Source organism: Meleagris gallopavo, chromosome 28, assembly GCF_905368555.1.
Source record: "Meleagris gallopavo chromosome 28, MGAL_WU_HG_1.1, whole genome shotgun sequence".
Classification (NCBI taxonomy): Eukaryota; Metazoa; Chordata; class Aves; order Galliformes; family Phasianidae; genus Meleagris; species Meleagris gallopavo.
The window spans coordinates 1,014,704-1,032,534 of record NC_139431.1 but is presented as its reverse complement, the minus strand read 5'-3'; the positions used below and the strand labels follow the sequence as shown (position 1 = coordinate 1,032,534).

The 17,831-nt window shown below is 55.4% G+C and overlaps 1 protein-coding gene and 1 long non-coding RNA gene across 3 annotated transcripts; one reads left to right on the top strand and one right to left on the bottom strand.

Annotated features, from left to right (window-relative positions):
* Positions 1–1,716: 1,716 nt before the first annotated feature.
* On the top strand, positions 1,717–3,434 carry LOC146542611 (uncharacterized). Its single transcript, XR_014879939.1, has 2 exons — positions 1,717–1,924; positions 3,120–3,434. It is a non-coding gene; the product is annotated as an uncharacterized LOC146542611 (long non-coding RNA).
* Positions 3,435–3,442: 8 nt separating this feature from the next.
* Positions 3,443–12,558, bottom strand: DENND2D (DENN domain containing 2D). Of its 2 annotated transcripts, XM_085210466.1 has the most exons (13): positions 12,164–12,558; positions 10,489–10,534; positions 10,205–10,389; positions 9,915–10,027; positions 9,765–9,834; positions 8,806–8,883; positions 8,581–8,721; positions 6,852–7,000; positions 6,592–6,769; positions 6,390–6,431; positions 5,895–5,985; positions 5,532–5,771; positions 3,443–4,897 (listed from the first exon to the last, which is right to left on the bottom strand). In XM_085210466.1, the coding sequence occupies exons 1-13, from the start codon at positions 12,509–12,511 to the stop codon at positions 4,836–4,838; spliced, it is 1,743 nt and encodes a 580-aa protein (XP_085066592.1). In that variant the 5' UTR covers positions 12,512–12,558; the 3' UTR covers positions 3,443–4,835. The 2 variants fall into 2 exon arrangements, with proteins under 2 accessions (XP_085066592.1, XP_085066593.1); XM_085210467.1 differs by lacking the exon at positions 10,489–10,534 and having other exon boundaries at positions 12,164–12,330.
* Between the last annotated feature and the right edge of the window lie 5,273 nt (positions 12,559–17,831).

The following is a 17,831-nucleotide window of genomic DNA, read 5'->3' as shown; positions in this document are numbered from 1 at the left end:
GAATTTTGAGAGCAGCAGTTGTCTTCAGATGTGTGTGTCGCTCTGTCCTGTTGGATTGAAGTACTTAATCCTAAGAAGCAGCCATCCTGCCTTTTAAAAAGCAGTTTTCTAATGCTCTAGCTGTACAGTGATGTCATTCTGGGGTCTCCAAGACTTTTCTGTGCTACGTAATGTGGTAAGTTGTTCTTCTTCATTCTGTTTTTAATACCGGTTCAAGTGTGGAGGCTGCTGGATTTAACGAGGGATTGGAATGGACAGAAGTGAAGCGCTGCGGTGTGTGCCTCGCTGTGGCACTAAGGTGAATTTTGGATCCTGAACAAAGGGCCCAGGTTTGCTGTGCAGAGCAGGATCTGCTCTGCTTTTCTGGGAGCTGTTGGGATGTGCTTGGAGCCTGGAGACTGAAAGCCCAGACCTGCCCGTGAGGTGTCTTGCTAATGGTGATGGAGAATTGTCTGGTGGGAAGCCAGAGCACAGCAGTACTTGAGAACTGTTTCTTTTCTGAAAGAAGTGGATGTGGCTCATTAAAAGTAAGTGAGAGTAGGACACTAAATCAAAGCCCCGCTTGGCTGTGGGAAGTGGAAATGTGTATTTCCTGTGACAACCCAGTGAGTGGAAAACTCACAGGAAAGGGGGAGAGAATTCAGTTCCTCCCTCACCCAAAAACCCTTCTTCCATCTCCTAGGAGAGACCCAGCATCAGTTTATCGTGAACAGAGGTGAAGTTTCCAAGTTGTCCTTGGGGAGAGGCAGGATGCTGGGGCTGGAGAGAGAACGCAGGGGGAGAAGAGCTCTCGTTCAATCAGATGTTTCCCTTAAGGAGGGAAGAAGTGGGGCTGGCTCCTGCTTGGGGCATTGCAGGCGGTGGGAGTGAGATGCTGACTTCTCCATGGCAGCACGTCCAGGTGCAGAAAGTGCAGTCTCGGCTTTTCCTTGGTTGGAAGAGGTTTGCATCCTTCCTTGCGTGGTGCTGCTCACCCAGCAACTGCGGTGGAGTTTGGTCACGCAGCCTTCAGGGCAGCAGCTGTCACAGTTCCAGATAACTGAGATGTAGATAGCCTTCATCTGGATGAAGGTTCTACCTGGGTAAGCCCAGCCTCTCGTTGCTGCTCTTCGGGTGGTGGAGAAGAGCCTGCAGGACCGGCAGTGCTGGAAGCTGCTGAGTCTTCCCACTGCGGGATTCCTTCCATCAGATGGGGGTGGGTGCAGAACTCAGCACCTTGGGAAGTCCCTGCCTGGAGTGTGAGTGCCCAGTGGGGCAAACAGGGGCAGTTGTTCTCTTGCTTTTTAGGGGTTTGAGATTAAGCTGCTTTGAATAACTTACTGCTGATGCTCGTGACTGATATGGTGAGGAACTGAAGTCTTTAAGGGGCTGTCCAGGTCCAAACAAGCTGTCAGGAGGGAGTCTAACGCCTGTTGCAATGGGAAATGTACTGTGATACCTTTTCCTGAGCTTTTCGTCAACCAAAAGCTGGGGTGACCTCAGGGATCCCTTCCCATGTCCGTGCAGGTCAGGTTTCAGTGTTAGCAGAGGACAGCATCCTGTTCATAAAGAAACATTACTGCTTGTAACCCCAGCCATGCAGAGCACTGCTGTGGGCGTAGGGGTTGTATAAATGCCTGTGACAAACAATGGAACACCTGAACTTTGGCACTGCGCATTGCAGTCCTGTTGGTTGTGATCACAGGTTGTCTCAGACATGCTTGTAGGCCTGAAGTTGCTGGAGGAGGAGGAGGAGGAGCAGCATTTGCACACTTGCCCCAATCTTGTGACACTCCTTTTCCACTCTGTTGCATGCAGAAGATGCTGTAGAGGGAAAAGCTTTTGCAACAGCAGCCTCTCTGCTTCCTGCAGCACTGCATGGACCTCACATCCTTCAGAGCACGTAATGAGGTTTCCTGTAAAACCATCGAGGGAAGCTGAGAATGTGAGTTGGTGCTGGACTGCTGCATGCTGTAAGGGCTGATGGAGGGGTTCCCTGCCTTCAGCAAGGGCTTAGTGTGGGAAGAGGATGTGTTGAGACAGCTTGGGCTCTGTTTCTGCTTCATCCGAGCATCAGTTTTGTGTCATGTTTGTTTCCTTCTTACCCTGCATTCACTCAGTGCCTCTCTGTGCCTGCTTTCATTTGGGGATGGAGTTATGGAAAGGTTTAATCCTCAGGGGACGAAGGCCACAGCAATGTTCTGAGGTCAGAGGCGGCAGAGCAGCGTGCTGATAGGAGCTGCGTTGTTGTTCTGCACTTATCTGGAAGCACTCAGCATTGGTGGCTGTGCTGACTCCGGTAGGTTAAATATGCACAGGGCTATTTGCTGCTGGTGTGACACACGCTGTAACGCAAACCTTATCTTCCACACAGGGCAGCTGTGCAGCAGAACCGAAAGCACAGAGCCCGTGCCTGGTGGTTGTCTGTACCACTCTGCATTGCTGGCAGCTGTGCTCACAACTTATCAGAAGAAATGAGCACTTTCCAGTTCAGGGCAACGTTTCCTGGCATTGCTTTATTTACTGTTGCAGACTTAGAGCAAGTGTGAGACAGGCCTTGAGCAGGAAGAAGGATTTAAAAATGCACCGAGTTTTGCTGGTTGGCTGCAATGTGAGCTGAGCGTGGCTGCAAGCAGCTGCTCTGGAGGCAGTTCAAAGAAAGGAGGGGATTTTCTTCAGAACCTGCCCTGCTTTTCAGCACTGTATCTGCTTTCTTGGCTGCTCTTGCTGGACCCCAGGGATGTGCAGCCTCTGGGTGTTACAGGGCAGGGTGTTAAAGCTGTTGCTGGATTGTGCTGCCCAGGTGAGTAAGTAGTTCAATCAGTCGAGCTGATTTTCAATGTTGGGCCAACCCAAATCAAGAAGCCCTTAATGCTCTCAGATCAGAAATATCACCAGTCATGAAGGCGTAGGAAATGAGGGCTGAGCGGTGAGGAAGTCAGAGCATAACCCAAGGGGAAAAGAGGCAGGAGAAGAGGTGGGGGTCAGGATTTAGGGGCCTGGGGGCAGATTGTGGCCCTGGGCTTTTTTCCTTCCTCTTTCATTGAATCATAGCACATGTAGCATGTCATAAAATGCATTGGAATGACACCTTTCTAGAGGAAAGGATCTGTTATTGCACACCTCCTTTCTCTTTTCAGCAGCCATTTCCATTGGGTGTTTCTCAGGCAGAAGTGAAGCAGCTGCAGCTTCCAGACCTTCAGGCAAGTAGTGATGCTTCATTAAGAGCTGCCACCAAAGCAGGGACCACTTCCCTTTCTCCTCCCTGAGATGTTACGCAGCTCTGCAGGTCAATGACTTCTCCAAACGACAACAAATGAGAAGGAAAAGCGGGAGAGTGGTTTTTGCAGAAAGGATAATAGTTGGTTATTAACGCCCTCCATTTCCGCTTCCCCTTTTGTGGTGGGAGATGAAAAATTTTTGAATGGAAAAAAAAAAAAAAAAAAACAACCAAAAACACAGATAAAGTTCACTACTCTTTAACCTTTAATTTCCCATAGGCTGTTTGTAACTATCTCACTACCCACGATTTGGGACCCGTGGAGGCAAAGAAGAGACACCTACAGTGCCAAACCCCTTTATGCCCCTGACAAACAGTTCTCAGAAGTGGAGCAAAAAGTCACCATCCTTATTCCACCATGGCTGGGCACATCACCGCTCTTCCCTTCTCTGTTAAAAAGCACTTCTGCTGCTTCTATCTGTGCAGGGCTGCACCCACAGTTACTCCTCAACAAATGCCCTTTGCTTCTGGCTCAGTTCTGTCACTGTCCCAAACACCTGCAGTTGGATCATGGCTCGTTAGGCAGTGCTGCTATAAAATGTCTCATGGAGCCTTCAGCAGCTCAGTGCCACCACGGGGGATGTAGGAGGAAGGAAGTTATACAAAGAGATATTGCGATGACCGAGATGGGACAGTTTGGCCACGCAGCCTTGGAGAGGAGGATAGGGTTCTGCCTTTCTCCACTCTTCCTGCTGGGAAAAGCAAGCATCTCTCCCTGCTCATCCCTTCTCTCCCGGGGGAAGGCCCAGTGCCAGTGATGAACCGGGCAGCCCTGAGTCTGTGCAGCAGCCCTTGCTTCCTGTGCAGATGCATTAGAAAAGGGGGAGAGCATTAAGGGTATTTTAAGAGTATTTAAAGTCTGCTGCAGGCATCACGCTTCAGTGGCAGCACTGAGATGAACCACAGTGATATAGCAGAAGTTGGCATCAAACCCAGCAGTGGGTTCGCCACGTTTTGCTATGAGAGTTAACCAGCACTTCCTCCTCCTCCACGCTGCTCTCTCTGCTGCAGATCAGAGCCCTGTGACCTTCAGGTTTGCTTATGGTGTGAATAAGTAACCTGATGGTTCATTTCCCCAAGCAGCTGAAGTGGTTCCACGCAGTACCAACAAAGACGACAGATACCAGAATCCTCAGAAACCTAGGCCATAGGATGCTACCTATTTGCCAAACCTATGTTTGTCTTACTTAGAAATTAACAATGTTTCCTACTCATCAGTGGTCCATTTTTTCCTTGAGCAATGACCGGTCCTGCAGCTGCCCTCCACTTCCATCCATCAGCACACAGTGCAGGGGTTCCCCAGGATGCAGCTCAGTGTGGGGCTGAGCACTGAGCCATGCATGCTCCTGTCCCAGCCAGGTGGGAGGAGACACCCCAGCCTGCTTGGGAGCTCTGTGCAAAACTATTTTCCAGTGCAACGGTGCCCTGAGGGAAAAGGGAAAGGGCAGAAACCGGTGCTTGGTGCTTTCCATGAGTCTCAGGCAGGACGGACCCAGCAGAATCCGGAGAGCTCAGCCCTTGGGTGGGCACAGATGGAACACACAGCCCTGCTGGGTGCCGTCCCTTCAGGCTGCTCTCAGGAGTCCCTTCGGTGCTTCTTCTGCTGCTGGTATTCTGTTATCTTCTGCTGGAAGTATGCTGTAGGCACAGAAAGGTGGTTTGTGGTCAGCAAACAGTGCCAGAGCTGTGACATCTGTGCTTGCAGCTCGTGGATGGAACTGAAAGGTGGTGCATGGGGATGGATGGCACACACTGGGTTACAGAAGGCCACATCCAAGGGGGGTCCGGGTGAAAAGGGGTTGTGGGGATCCTCCACCCAACACCACTTCCCCCCAGAGTGAACTCAGATTACCCACATATTTGTTCCTGTTCCATTTTTGTGCTTTGTACCCAACCAACAAGGAAGAAAGTGGGAGACAGTGAGAGTGCAAGCAGCCAAGAAGGTGACACAGCAGGACCACAACAGCTTGGGTTCTGCCTTCCATCTGCTGCAGGTCTGTCCCTGTGTACCCTGGGCAGGGCACAGCAGGCTGGGGAGATCCGTGTCCAAATATTTGTGCTGCTATTGCCTGTCTGCCTAAGTGACAAAATGAGCCCAGGTGGTTTCTGACTGCTAATAGGAACAGAGAAATGCACTGAGGGTAAATGGGTGCTGGGGTCCCACTTACTGCCCTGAGCATCCCCAGCACAGAGCTGCATCCCTCACTGGGTACGGGGCATTTTTTCCCCTTCTCCCTCTCCCCCACCCCCGGAACTCTACAGCACCCTTTACCTTCCTGTGGGATCCTGCTCTTCTCTGCATCCTCAATAAATAAGGAGAACATGTTGGTCTTCACAAACTTCTTCACAAACCTGCGGTTGGTCTTGGAGGTGATGGCCTTACAGAATGCTCTCTCCTGGAAGGTGCCCAGGCCATTTTTACTCCACTTGATGTAAGAGGGGTAATGCCCGACCAGACGGACAAAGAACTGCACGAAGGCCTCGGAGATGAGTGCATTCAGCTGCTCAGATGCTGGGGGACGACACAGCATTAGAGGTGGAGATGGGACTCTGTTATTCCAAATGGAGCTCAGGTCTCATTAGGAGAACCATCTGCCCTCTGTAGACTTAACCCCACGTAAAGAGATGCCCTTACTGTGTATGTTGTTGTTGCTGTTGTGCCTGTTCAGAGATGCCAGCATCTCATTCTGCAGCTTGATGGGCAAGATCTCCTCCTCGTCGCCCACCTGGAAGGCAAATGGGGCCATGAAGGATCAATGGGAATGCAGCTCACGTGGCTGTGGAGGTGCTCAGGGGCTCTATGGGGCCCTGTAGTTATAGGGTGCAGTGATGCTGGGGAGGGGATGCCCCACACACAGAGGCTGCTGCTCGTGGGGCAGCACAGCGGGCGGAGGAATCCCTTTGTGGGACACAAAGACACAGAATCATCGGATCATTAAAGTCAGAAAAGACCTCTGAGATCCCCGAGTCCAACCCCACCCCACCCACCTACATCCCTCAGTGCCACACGTCCACCACTCTGAACCCCTCCAGGGATGGTGACCCCACCACTCCCAGTACCAAAAGCACAGCCCCGCAACCGAGAGGCAGCTGGGACAAAGCAGGGCAAGGGGCTGAGTGGGGAACCTACCGCCCTGAGGATCTTCCCTTCACACAGATCAACTATCAGAGCCTGGAAGAGAGCACAGAACAATTGGGCTGAGCAACCACAGCCACCAAAACATCCGCTGCACTCCTCCCCATTGCTGCTTCCTACCCAGCACAAACTCAGGCTCGCGGCTGAACCCAGTGCTCAGCCAGACCCCTTCATCCGTCCTGGCTGCAATAAATACCTCCTCCATGGGCTGCTCCAGCACTCGCTCCAGGTGCCGCATCTGGATGCCAACCATGAAGGGCGTGGGGCAGCAGACAGTGTCAAGGAGGCATTCAGGGACCACGGGGATGTAGGTGTGAGCCCACGTGAAGGGATAAAGGAGAGCAGCCACAGCATGGATGCACTGCGAGAGGACACTGCGAGAGCACGAGGAGCTCAACCTGTGCTTCTCCAAGGGCCTGGGGGGTATTTTGGGAAAAGAAACGGCTCAGGACTCACCTCAGCTCCTCAGCCAGGAAGATGAGCCGCCGCTCCAGCACGGCAGAGGCGAAGATGTGCAGGATGAGGATGGGGCTGAGCCGCTGGAGCAGCGCTGGGAACTCCACGTGCTCCAGGTGGGCGTCCACAGGACGTGTGAGCTCAATGAGCTGCGGGGTGAGAGCCACCAAGGTTGGAGTGAGGGGCAAAATGTCCCTTCTGTGCCCACCTGAGTCTCCCAGAAGATGATCTGGGAGCAATTAATGACCACAGCGCTGCCCAAACATCCTTGCTGGAGTTTGCAGCATCTGCATCGAGACCCCCTGCAAAGCACAGCCTTCCCCTTATCCTGGATGGGGATTTGGGACGTGCAGAAACGAAATGCAGGGGATGCCACAGGCAGTGCCTACTGTAGCACTTATTGATTAGGGCAATGGAGTTATAACCCAAAGTTCTCCACCGTTCATGAGGCCCCAGTAAGAGACTTCAGCACACAACCTATGGGCAGCGCTGGAGAAAAATCACCCAGAGAAGGGAGGAGGGCACAACTTCTGCTATGAAAACCACACAAACTTCCTCAAAAGCCATCCCAGGAGGGCAGGCACGCTTCACGCTTGCAAGGATGGAAAGGTGAAACATCAAGCAAGTGTTTGATGGTGCTGTGTCCCTTCAGCTGGCTTTGCCCTGGGTGCACAGCCCCCAGCAGTGAGGTGTGACAGCACTGTCACCTCTCTCCACCTTGCCTGCCCTCTGGGATCACCCTGTGCTGTGACACTGCCATCAAAGTGCTGCATTCCCAGCAGGCAGCACAGGGCCTGGCCATGCTCCACAGCCTCTTCCAGCACAAATCCTGTATGATGTCCAGCTCTCAGCCCTGCAGCACCCAGGATGTGTTTTCAGCCCTTTCCCTAGCATCTCCCTGCCTCATTCCAGCCCCTGCCTGGAGCCTCGCATTCCATCTCTTCCAAAGAATGTCTCCATGCGCCCTGCTTCCCCGTCACCCCCAGCCACGCTCCTGCAGCCTGGCCTTCAGCCAGAGCATTGAGCAACATGCAAAGCCCTTGCACAAGTTTTCCTGGATGAAGAAATCCCTCGTAATTTGACAGGCAGCTGCCAAATGGCACTTAGGGAGGGAGGATCCTGCTTTCTGACCCACCCCAGCAGGACACATCCTGGGGATGCCCAGCACTGTTGCAGGACCCAGGGCAGATCCTTCAAACTTTTCACTGCAGTTTCACCATAAGAGAAAGGGAAAAAAACAAAAAAACAAAACAAAAAAAAAAACCAGAACAAGCTCTGCTTGTGCTAACCTGGCCTGGTGCTTTGCATGGGCGAGGTGGGCACTGTGCCCTGCTCAGATCTTTCCAAGCAGCACCGCAGGTAAGAGCTGGGCTTGCTGCATGCCTCCAGTATGCCCTTGGCGGTGCAGAGGGCGAGCTGCAGCCTGCACTGCTGGGTTGCAGCCCCGAGGCAGGGGTGTGAACCAGCACAGCCCCAGCACAGCAGTGCTGACACTGAGGTTGTTTGAGCAGTGGTGCTCGGGAATGGTGCCAGGTGAGGTTTTGCACCAGGCTGATGGAGATGCAAAGTGGCATCACCCACAGGTGGGCTCCATCCTCACCACTGCTCTCACTCATGGGAGGCGGTACCTCTGTCCCCCAGGACACAAAGTCCTCACTGCTCGACCCACACCCGTGGAGACAGCCCCACGCTGGAGCAGCACAGAAGGTGCTGAGTCCCCAAAACCAACCTCTGTGCCCGACTCGGGGATGAAGCTTTTAATGGTGACGGTTTTCCCCGGAGCTGGAAAGGGCGATTCCCGCAGGCCCTGCATGAAGGGGTAAATCACAGCCATGGAGATCTGACGCCTCTTCTCCACCTCGTCCAGGATCTGAGGGAGGCAAAAGGAGGCCGTGAAATGCCAGCAGGCAGCAGGGCAGCCGCCTGGCACAGCGGTACCCACAAAGAGCCCCACCTTGGAGAAGAGCCCGAAGCAGCCCAGGCAGCTGATGATGCAGAAGACCTCAGGGAGGCGGACACCGCGGCCAGAGGGCTGCAGGAGGATGGAAGAAGGGGTTGAGCATCTTCCAGCCCCATCGCATCAGATCCCTCCTCTTCCCAGTGATCTCCAGACCCATTTACCCCAAGGAGAACCCCCTCTGGAATTTGAATGGAAAAATCCCAGTTGCTTGCTGGGGGACTTTCAGAGCTGGGACCTCAGCCATGGACATGCTCTGTGCTGTAAGAGCACAGGGTACCAGGACCTGGAGAAGGCAGTTTGGATGCCAGGGTGTTCATCATTTTGGTACAAAGCCCTGTGGCACATTCCCAAACTTTCCTCCCCATCAGACACCTCCTGCCCCATTCCTGCAGCTAATCCCACCTCCTGATAAAAACAGCACCAGCGAGTGCCCAGGTTGCTCTTTTCTTTCCACCTGGATGATCCCACACTTGTTTCCTCTTTGTGCTTTCAGTCCTCCAGACACCCAATGCCAAAATCCTGGGTGCAGATGTGGGGAGAGAAGGTGGTGGGCTCAGCAAGTCACTGAGTGGGTTGCAGCCTCATGGCTTTCTGTCCCTATTTAAGTATCCTGCACGTGAACTGAGGCCCAGAGAACTCCATCATGCCCCCATGCTGGCCAAAATCTGTGAGCTGAGAGGCAGCCACTGCTCAGAACACGGGATGGGGCTGAGAGCATCCAGGTGCTCCATACCCACATGGGCAACACGCACATCCCTACACCCAGTGCTGGTAAGGAGATGGCACCTCCCACATCCCACCTCCCAGCTCTGTTTTGGGCTGCTTTCCTCCACCCAGCACCCAACTGACATCCCAGCAGACATTAAAAAAAGAAAAAAAACCCAAACCCATCGGGCAATCCCCAGTGCTCATCACACCACGTCCCCATTGGCACAGCCACAACCAGCGCTCACCAGCAGCCGCCTGCAGTAACCAATCTTCCTGCTGCCATCCACATTCGTCAGGACGAAGGAGAAGGTTTCACTGCAAGGAGATACAGCGCATGGGCACGGGGCAGCTGACAGCCCACAGCCCTCCAGGTGGGACCACAGCAGGGCAGCTACCTGGGGAAGGTGGTAACGGGCTCCCAGTTGTTGCCATCGGGGAAGCAGAAGAGGGGGATGGCCTGCAGGAGCCGCTCCTCCTCCTCCTTCTGACCCTTCAGGAGGTTCTCACGCTGGAACGAAATGATGCCATTAGGGTGATGGATGGCACCCACAGGGGTGGGGTGGCATGGGATGGCTCTGGGGTCCCTGCACTCCTCTGGCTCTGGTGATGGGGAAGGGAAATGCCCCCTTTTTCCTCTCAACCTCAGAGGACTCATCTTTCCCCAGAGGGGTACAGGACCAAATACCTTTGGGAACTGATATGCTATCTTGGGTTCATAACGTCCATCTGACATCTTCTTCAGTGAAACCACCACCAGGTACTCAAAGAAGAACTGCCCAGCAGAGTAGAGGACGGAGCTCCGCTCTCCTGCCTTTCCCAGAGGCACACGAGATGGGATGCTGTCCGCTGCAGGAGCCTCCTGTTTGCTTTCTGTAGCCAAAAAACAAAAACAGAACCAGCAGAGAACAGTGAAACATAAGGCTGGGAGGTGTGCAGGGAGGGAGATACAGGGCTACTCGTGAACTGGACCTGGCACACAGGGGGTTCTGGTCTCTGTGAGGACAACAGTGAGCGGCTGGGGACCCATGGGTGCAGGACATGGAATGGAAAGAGAGAACTTCAATGAGTCTTCTAGAGGAAATCAAGGCACCAGAGCCCCACAGCCATCCTTCACCCCATCCCAGATAGGTTGGGGATGCCCAGAGCAATGGCTGGGCATGGGGGGGTGGAGAGCAGAACCACATGGGAGTGCTTTTAGAGCACTTTGATTTGATTCCTTAGGGGGACAAAGAAACAGCAAACAGCCTGCATAGGTCCTGTTTGAGCACCTCCAAGGGCTTTGTGAGATGCATCCCAATGTCTCCCTGCCAGACGCACTCAGTCCTGGGAACTGCTGATTGCAAATGAGATACCAGAAGGTTTTCCTTAAACCACAGCTCCCACAGCAAAGCAGTTCCTTGGAACTGCACCCTTTTTCTTGTTCAGCTGGTTGGGAGAGCATCTGAGGAGCGTCACCTTCACAGCCCCAAAATGAGAAACAAGAATGAGGAGAGCCCACACCGACGTGCCCAAGGGTGCCGGGGTGCTCGTGGTGGGACAGCAGTATCGAGGGCTGGGAGATGAGCTCAGTACCTGTGCTTAGGTACATAGCAGGCAGGAAAATGGGCACGCAGCTGGGTTAAACCCAACTCCTGCAGTCTGTCCCTGTATCCCAAAGATTGGCTATGGGTTCCTGTGGCAGCTTGGCCACTGTCGTGCACCTTTAAGGCAGGTCTGGTGGGCACCTACAGCCTTCAGTCTGCAGGCATTCCCAGCTGTGGATTTTCACCCCTCCCTCCCTCCCATGGGCACAGAGAGGACAAAGGCTGCAGCACTGCACCCTGCCCGCAATGAGGGCATTGCAAGAAAGAGTTCATGCTGCACACGCAGCTTCCCACGCTGACAGCGAGTTTCTTATCAGCCAAAGGCAGAGCTGGGAGCTGCACAACCCGCCCCATTGTGCCCATGCTGCTGGCTGAGCTCACCCCGTGCTGCCACCCTCCCACCTGCCCCAAAGAAAGGAAATGGCTTTCGCTTTACTTTCTACTAAATGCTGAAAATAAAGTTGTAAAACCCCAAACGTGGCTTTAGTTTGATGCTGCTGAGAAAGCCTCGATTTATGTCTCAGAAATGCTCACAGATCCTCAAAAAACAATTTCTGCACCATCCTCCGGAGGTACCGCAGCCAGTGGGTACCAGGGCTGTGGGGCACAGGCACGATGCCGGGTTCTGGTTCACCCTGTGGTGCTGCCTTTGGGGACGATCCTCCCACGTGGGGGATCCCCTCGTTGAGGTAAAGGTGTAAATACCCAGGGGATGGGTTCTGGTTGAGGTTGGTGGGAATGGAGCAGAGCAGAAGGGGTCAGGCTGAGCCCCCAGAAGGTGTTGTGAACCCTGGAACCTGGGATAAAGCCTGGCGTTTGGGGTGAGCTCCCGGATAATGGATAAACCCCGGGATTTAGGGCGAGCTCCCGCGTTTGGGACGAGCCCTGGGATTTGGGATAAACCTCGGGATTCGGGGTGAGCCTCGCGGCAGAGGCTCGGGGAGGGCTGAAGCGGACCGAACCGGTGCCGACGCGAACGCGCTGCGCTGCCCGTGCGCATCCCCGCTCCGCCCGGCTCCCGCTGTCCCGGCACCGTCCCGGCGGCTCCTCCCAGCGCTCACCTCTGCGGCCCGGGCGCCGTAGGCTCCGTCGGAAGAAGCTGCCGATGGACGAGGCCATGGTGGCCCCGACGTGGAGCGGCCCCGGTGCGGCGCTGCGGGGAGCTCTGCTTCCGCCCGTCGAGCTTTCGCTTTCCCGGGGGAGGAGGGACGGGACGGGACGGGGCGGAGAGGAGAAGAGAAGAGAGGAGAGGAGAGGAGAGGAGGAGCGGGGCGGGGCCGGGCCGCACCTGGCGTCGGATGGAGATTGGGGAGACGGCACGGGGAACGTGGGGTGCGGGAAGAACGGGGACCGGGAGCACCGGGCACGTGGTTCTGGGAGTACCTGGGTACGGGGAGGGCCAGGAGCATCCCTGGGCACGAAGGAGCCGGGCACGGCAGAGATGTCCCACAGCAGCGGCCACTCCGCCTCCCCGGGGCTCTTTTGGGCAGAGGAAGGGGGCGAGGCTGAGCCGCCCCTCTGGAGGGCGGAGGTCCGGGGCCGTTTGCTGGGATGGGGAAGCAGCTCCAGCTGGCACCGCCGAGCTGCGATTTTGTCCCGGTGTGGGAAAGCTGCCGGCCGCGCTTCCACCTGTGCTGGCGCTGCTCCTTGGGCAGAGCTCTGCACCCTCCTTCAGAAGCGCCCGGATCGGCCCCGTGGGCACAGCTGTGAGGTGTGATGAGTTGTGCACAGTCCTCAGCCCTGCTGTCGGGACAGTTTGCAGACGCAGCTTTCCTGTACCAAAAACCCTCCTTTTGCCCCGGTGATGTCTCTTTCCCCACCAGGGCCATTGGTGCTGTGGGTCCGGGGGGATTTCGGCTGTTCTGGGGGGTGGCTGAGCAGTCGTGCTTCGCATAGCAGACAGCAGCAGGATTGTGTGCAGCTCCCAGGAGACATTTCCTGTTGGAACAGCAGGAGAATAAAAAATTTAGGGGTTTTCCCTTTCGACTTCAGAGGAAAATCCCTCCTTTCCTGGAAAACAGAGCCACCCTAGGAGAGCAATCATTGATTTCAGCCAGGAGAAATCCCCAAATTCCTTGTTTGGAAGTTGCTTTTTCTTCTCTTTCCACAGAGCTTTTCTGCTTGCTCCCTTTAAGCCAAGCATGAATGCACTTCGCCATCACCTCGCTCTGCTTTGACAGTTTCTATGCTGCATTCCCAGCCCCGAACCTCTCTGCTCTGGAGGAACACTGTCCCTTTGTGCCCTGGCCACAACCCAGCCAACCGTGCCCTGCTGAACTTGGAATCTTCCCACTGAGGGCTCCTTTCTGCCAGAATCCCACCGTGCCAACAAACAGACACATTGTGGACTCTGCTGTGGGTACACAGCCAAAACTGTTCTGCTTCACTGCACGGAGCCCGGAGAGAGCTTTGTCTGTTCTTTTGTTTTGCTTCGTTCTTCCTTTGCGGCTTTACGTGCTGGAATTCTGCAAGCGTGGTGCATTCAGGGTGCAAACACTGTGCTGCAAACATTGCCCTGCAAAACCCCGTGTTGCACCAGGATCCTGTGCTTACACCGCAGCTCCTCCTCCTCTTCCTGGTGAGGAAGGCCCGTGGCAGCCCCTTTTTCCCCCGGTCCTGCCCCTCCCCCTTTGCCCACCCCCTCACTGGGTGCTGCATTTCAGAGCACCCAGGCTCAGCATCCCCACAGTGTAGGAGCTCATCTCATCCTGTCTGTGGCCAACCTGGGGCTGGGCACAGAGTGGGGGCTCAGGGCCCTCGTAAGGTTCCCCCCCCAATCTCTGTTGGTGCCCCTATTGGGGCTGGGAGCCCCAGGACCACATCTCCAGCCCCAAGTCCTCCTGCCCCCAGACCCAGAGTGCAGAGAGCCCTGCGTCCAACTCACAGCTCCCCAGAACATGAAAGAAAACCTCATCCTTTAGTTTTAGGGATTGTTTCTTTCAGAGGACGGTACAGACCCAAGTCAGCCCTGCTGCTTTTCCTTGCAGTGAGACAGATTTAACCCCAAGCATTTCAATCTGCCCTCGGGACTGCTTGGAGGGGTTGATTAGCAGGGGAGCTCGGGCGGGACTGGTGCTGAGCTGCAGTCTCCTGCAAATATAGTGCAGGGAATCCGCTCCTTTCAGGGGCAGTTTGATGGTCAGGAGGTGCAGAGGCGTCTCAGCTTACAGCTCCACGGCCGGGCTGCATGTAGGCACCCATAGATGGAAAGGGCTGAGCTGCACAGCCTCAGGTGTAGCACGAGAGCTGCCCTGTGCTGAGCCAGGAGCTGATCATGGGTTAAAACACTGCCTTTGGGCTGTTTGGCATTGGGGGTGTTTCAGGGGTTAATTGCAGCATGCAATGGCTTTCCACCTGGATGCACCAGGTGCTCACTGCCTCTTTTTCTGCATTTCTCCCTCCTCATTACCCCATGGCTGTGGGGCAGAATTAGCCTTCAGCTGAGCTGGAGGAACCCATGGCTGGGGTGGGGGCAGGTGGTGGCAGCAGGGTCTGAGTGGCCTTTACAAAGCTCTGGGCTTTGCTGCCCCAAAGCACCATGGCTGTGTCACCTGCCCAGTGCTGGGCACTGTGGGGTGATGGAGGTGGGGATGAAGATGGCTCAGCCCCTGGAAGACGTGGGGCAGTGCTGGGGCAGCCAATGGGGGGTACCCACATGAGACCTGCAGCCCCACACCTGGTGCTGGCCCAGACCTCTCCCCATATCCCTCTGAAGTACATTTGCAGCTCAGTGCCATCTGCTGTGGGGGGCAGCGGGTGATGGGAGCCCCCAGTTCTGCTGGCAGGGCTGCAAACCTCAGCCCCAAACCCAGCTTGTACCCAAGGAGCTCTGTAAGATTTGCTAATCTCAAAATATTGTTGGCATCCCGGACAGTAATTTACTGCATGTTTTGCCACAGCAAGTACTTTCCAAAAGGCCATGCTAAGTTTACACCAGAGCAGCTGGGATCAGATGTCAGCTGCTGGCTGCTCCCTCTGTCCCCCTCATCCCCCTGTGCTGGGGTGCAAAGGCTATGGGTTCCCTGCACCCTGCAAGCAGGAGGTGACGTGGGTACCAGGAAAGGGAATACCAGGGGTGCATTGGCCCATGCACATGGGGTGGCTGCACGTCTGGCTTGCAGGTTTGTGCAGGGCACGTTGGTTTTGAAGTCGTGCAGCCAGGGGTAGGAAATAGGCAGCCCTGGTGCCCAGGGCCTGGCCACATTTACCTTCCTAAGGGCTTTGCAGGTTGTGAAATTAAATCAGCTTCTCAGCTTTGGTGGCAGCTGAGCAGGAGTGCTGCACATCCCCGCACATTGCTGCAGCATTCCTCCATCCATGGGATCCCGAGGGCTTTGCAGGAGCTGGGGAAGAAGGGTGCTGTGGGATCCCGGGCTGTTTCCAGCCCATGGGTGGAGTGGGCTCTCTTTGCACTGATTCCATTGCAGTGGGGACAGTCGTTCATTCAACACTTAGGATGTCCTCCTCCTTTGGAAGGACCGTGCTTGGGGGGGGGGGGGGCACGAGACCCTCATGTTGTCCCATCCCCCTGGGATTTCTGCCACCTCCAACCCTAAGAAATGGAAGCAAGCCATCACAGCAAAAGCCACTGCCAGGCTCAGCCCTCGCTGGGTCACAGGGGCTGCATGTGGTGGCATTTCCCTGCAAAAATACACACACGTCCCTTTGTGATAGCATGAGCGTGTGCTAGGAGGAGCACCCTCTGCCATGCTGCTTTCTTGCTCTTTTAGGTTGAGAGATCAAACCCCATTCATGCACTGATCCCCAGGTCCTGGCCCAGCTGCTCTGGAGGTGCTTTGGGGCAATGATTCCTCCAGGAAAGGCACAGGGCTGTCATATGGGGCTGTCCTGAGGTGGAAGGGGCAGCAGAGGTGGGTCAGGATGGGGAGCAGTGCCCACACTCCCCATCCCTCGCAGCAGGCACACGTGGAGCCCATGCATCCTGAACAGATCTGGGCCGTATCTGTGGGGACATTGGGGACACTGAGAACCATGAGAAAAAAGGCATCTTCCCAAATTCTGGAGCAGCATCTGGAGGTTTTAGCAGGGACCCAGTGTGAGAACTGCCTGGTTAAATGTCCCCATGATGCTCTCTGGTGGCAGCAGGGAAGGGTGCAGCTGGGCCACTGTTGGACAATCCTGAAGTGGGTCTGTTTTCCCAGTTCCTGGGATCTGGAGCAAGTCACAGCGACGTGGGCATGGTCTGAGATCTCATAGCCCATCCCATCCTGTAAACTCTGCAGGGAGGGGGCATGGCAGGGAGGTCCTGAATGATGGTGCCTGGATTAGAGGGAGACTTTGGGGTGGGGGGATCCAGGATGTGCTGCCCCTTGTCCAAGGTTTGCTCCTCTCAGCAGCACAGCATCCTGGGCAGGGGCAGCACACATGCCAACACCTGTGCCAAGGGGGAGTGTGAGTGGAAACATTTAGGGCAAGTAAATGAGAGATGTGAATGGGAGAAAGGAGCTGGGGAGGGAAGTCTGCAGTGCTGATCCTGCAGGAGAGACTGGGGAGAAGCCCTGGAAATGTTAGAGTTGTATTTGGCAGGTGGTGGAGGCAAGGGGATGCTGAAGACCAAGTGAGTGCGTGCCTTAGGCTGTAGCTGGTGGTGGGATGTGTTTTACACCAGGGCTGGGCTAACTGGGATGCACTGGATGCTACCTGGGGCTGCAGGCACCGAGCTCAGCAAAGCAGGATTCTGGGCTATGCTGTCTGCAGCCTGTCCCAGAGAGAGATCAGGCAGGGCAGGTGGTGACAGAGCCTTATTGGCATCCCCAGCTGCTGTCCCCAGCCCGTGGTGGAGGTGACCCCCAGCAGGCTGAGGACAGCAGGGCTGGCATGGGCTCAGCCTGGCATAGGTAAACTCCTGCTGGCAGCCATGGAGGTGGGGCAGGGTGGGAAAAAAAGCCATAGGAGGCAAAGCAATGCATTGGCTTTGTCATGGCTTCTGGGTGCTGGACGTGGGTGACTTATGGGGTGCCAAGGCCCACAGGTGCTTCTGTCTGCCTATGCTGACCTGGGAGGTCGCTGCTCCTGCCCCGTGCAGCTGCGATGTGCAATGGGACTGCCTCAGTGGTGGCACTGCTGATACCACTGTGACACAGCGTTCCCCATCAGGCTGCCACCTCCAGGAAGGCTGAGCCAGGCTCTGCTCCCAGTAAGGCACTGGGCAGAGTCTGGGCATCCCCACTTGGGTTTCTCTGTTGCTGTCCCCCCTGCCAGCTTGGAGGATGGTTATCCCAGTTCTACCCCAGAATAGCACCCTGGTGCTAATAGGGCTAAGTGTTGGCATCCTCCTGCCTGCATCTGGCTGCTCCAGTGGGAGGACGTCAGCTCCAGCCTCCAACAGAATGGTTTGGTGAGCTGGTGCTGGGAGTGGGTGATCCCCAGGTGCCAAATTGAGCCAAGGGGACGCTGAGTGTTGATGGTGTGAGATGATGCGTGGTCACACGATGGGGACAATCCTACAGCATCCACCGGGCTGGGCAGCACAACCCATATTTGCGTTCCCAGCTGATACCCCAATAGGAGCTCAGAGACACCCTGAATCATGCTGGATGCGTCTCTCGATTTCCCGGCTGTTCTACACATGTAATAAGGACATTTTAAAGTCATCCATCACCTGGCCTGGGGGCTTCAGGGGAGGGGTTGCTCCCATGTCCCTGCTGAGTCCCTGCCTGTGCTCATTGCTGTGGGGTGAAGTAAGCATCTGCTTGCGTGCGGTGCACC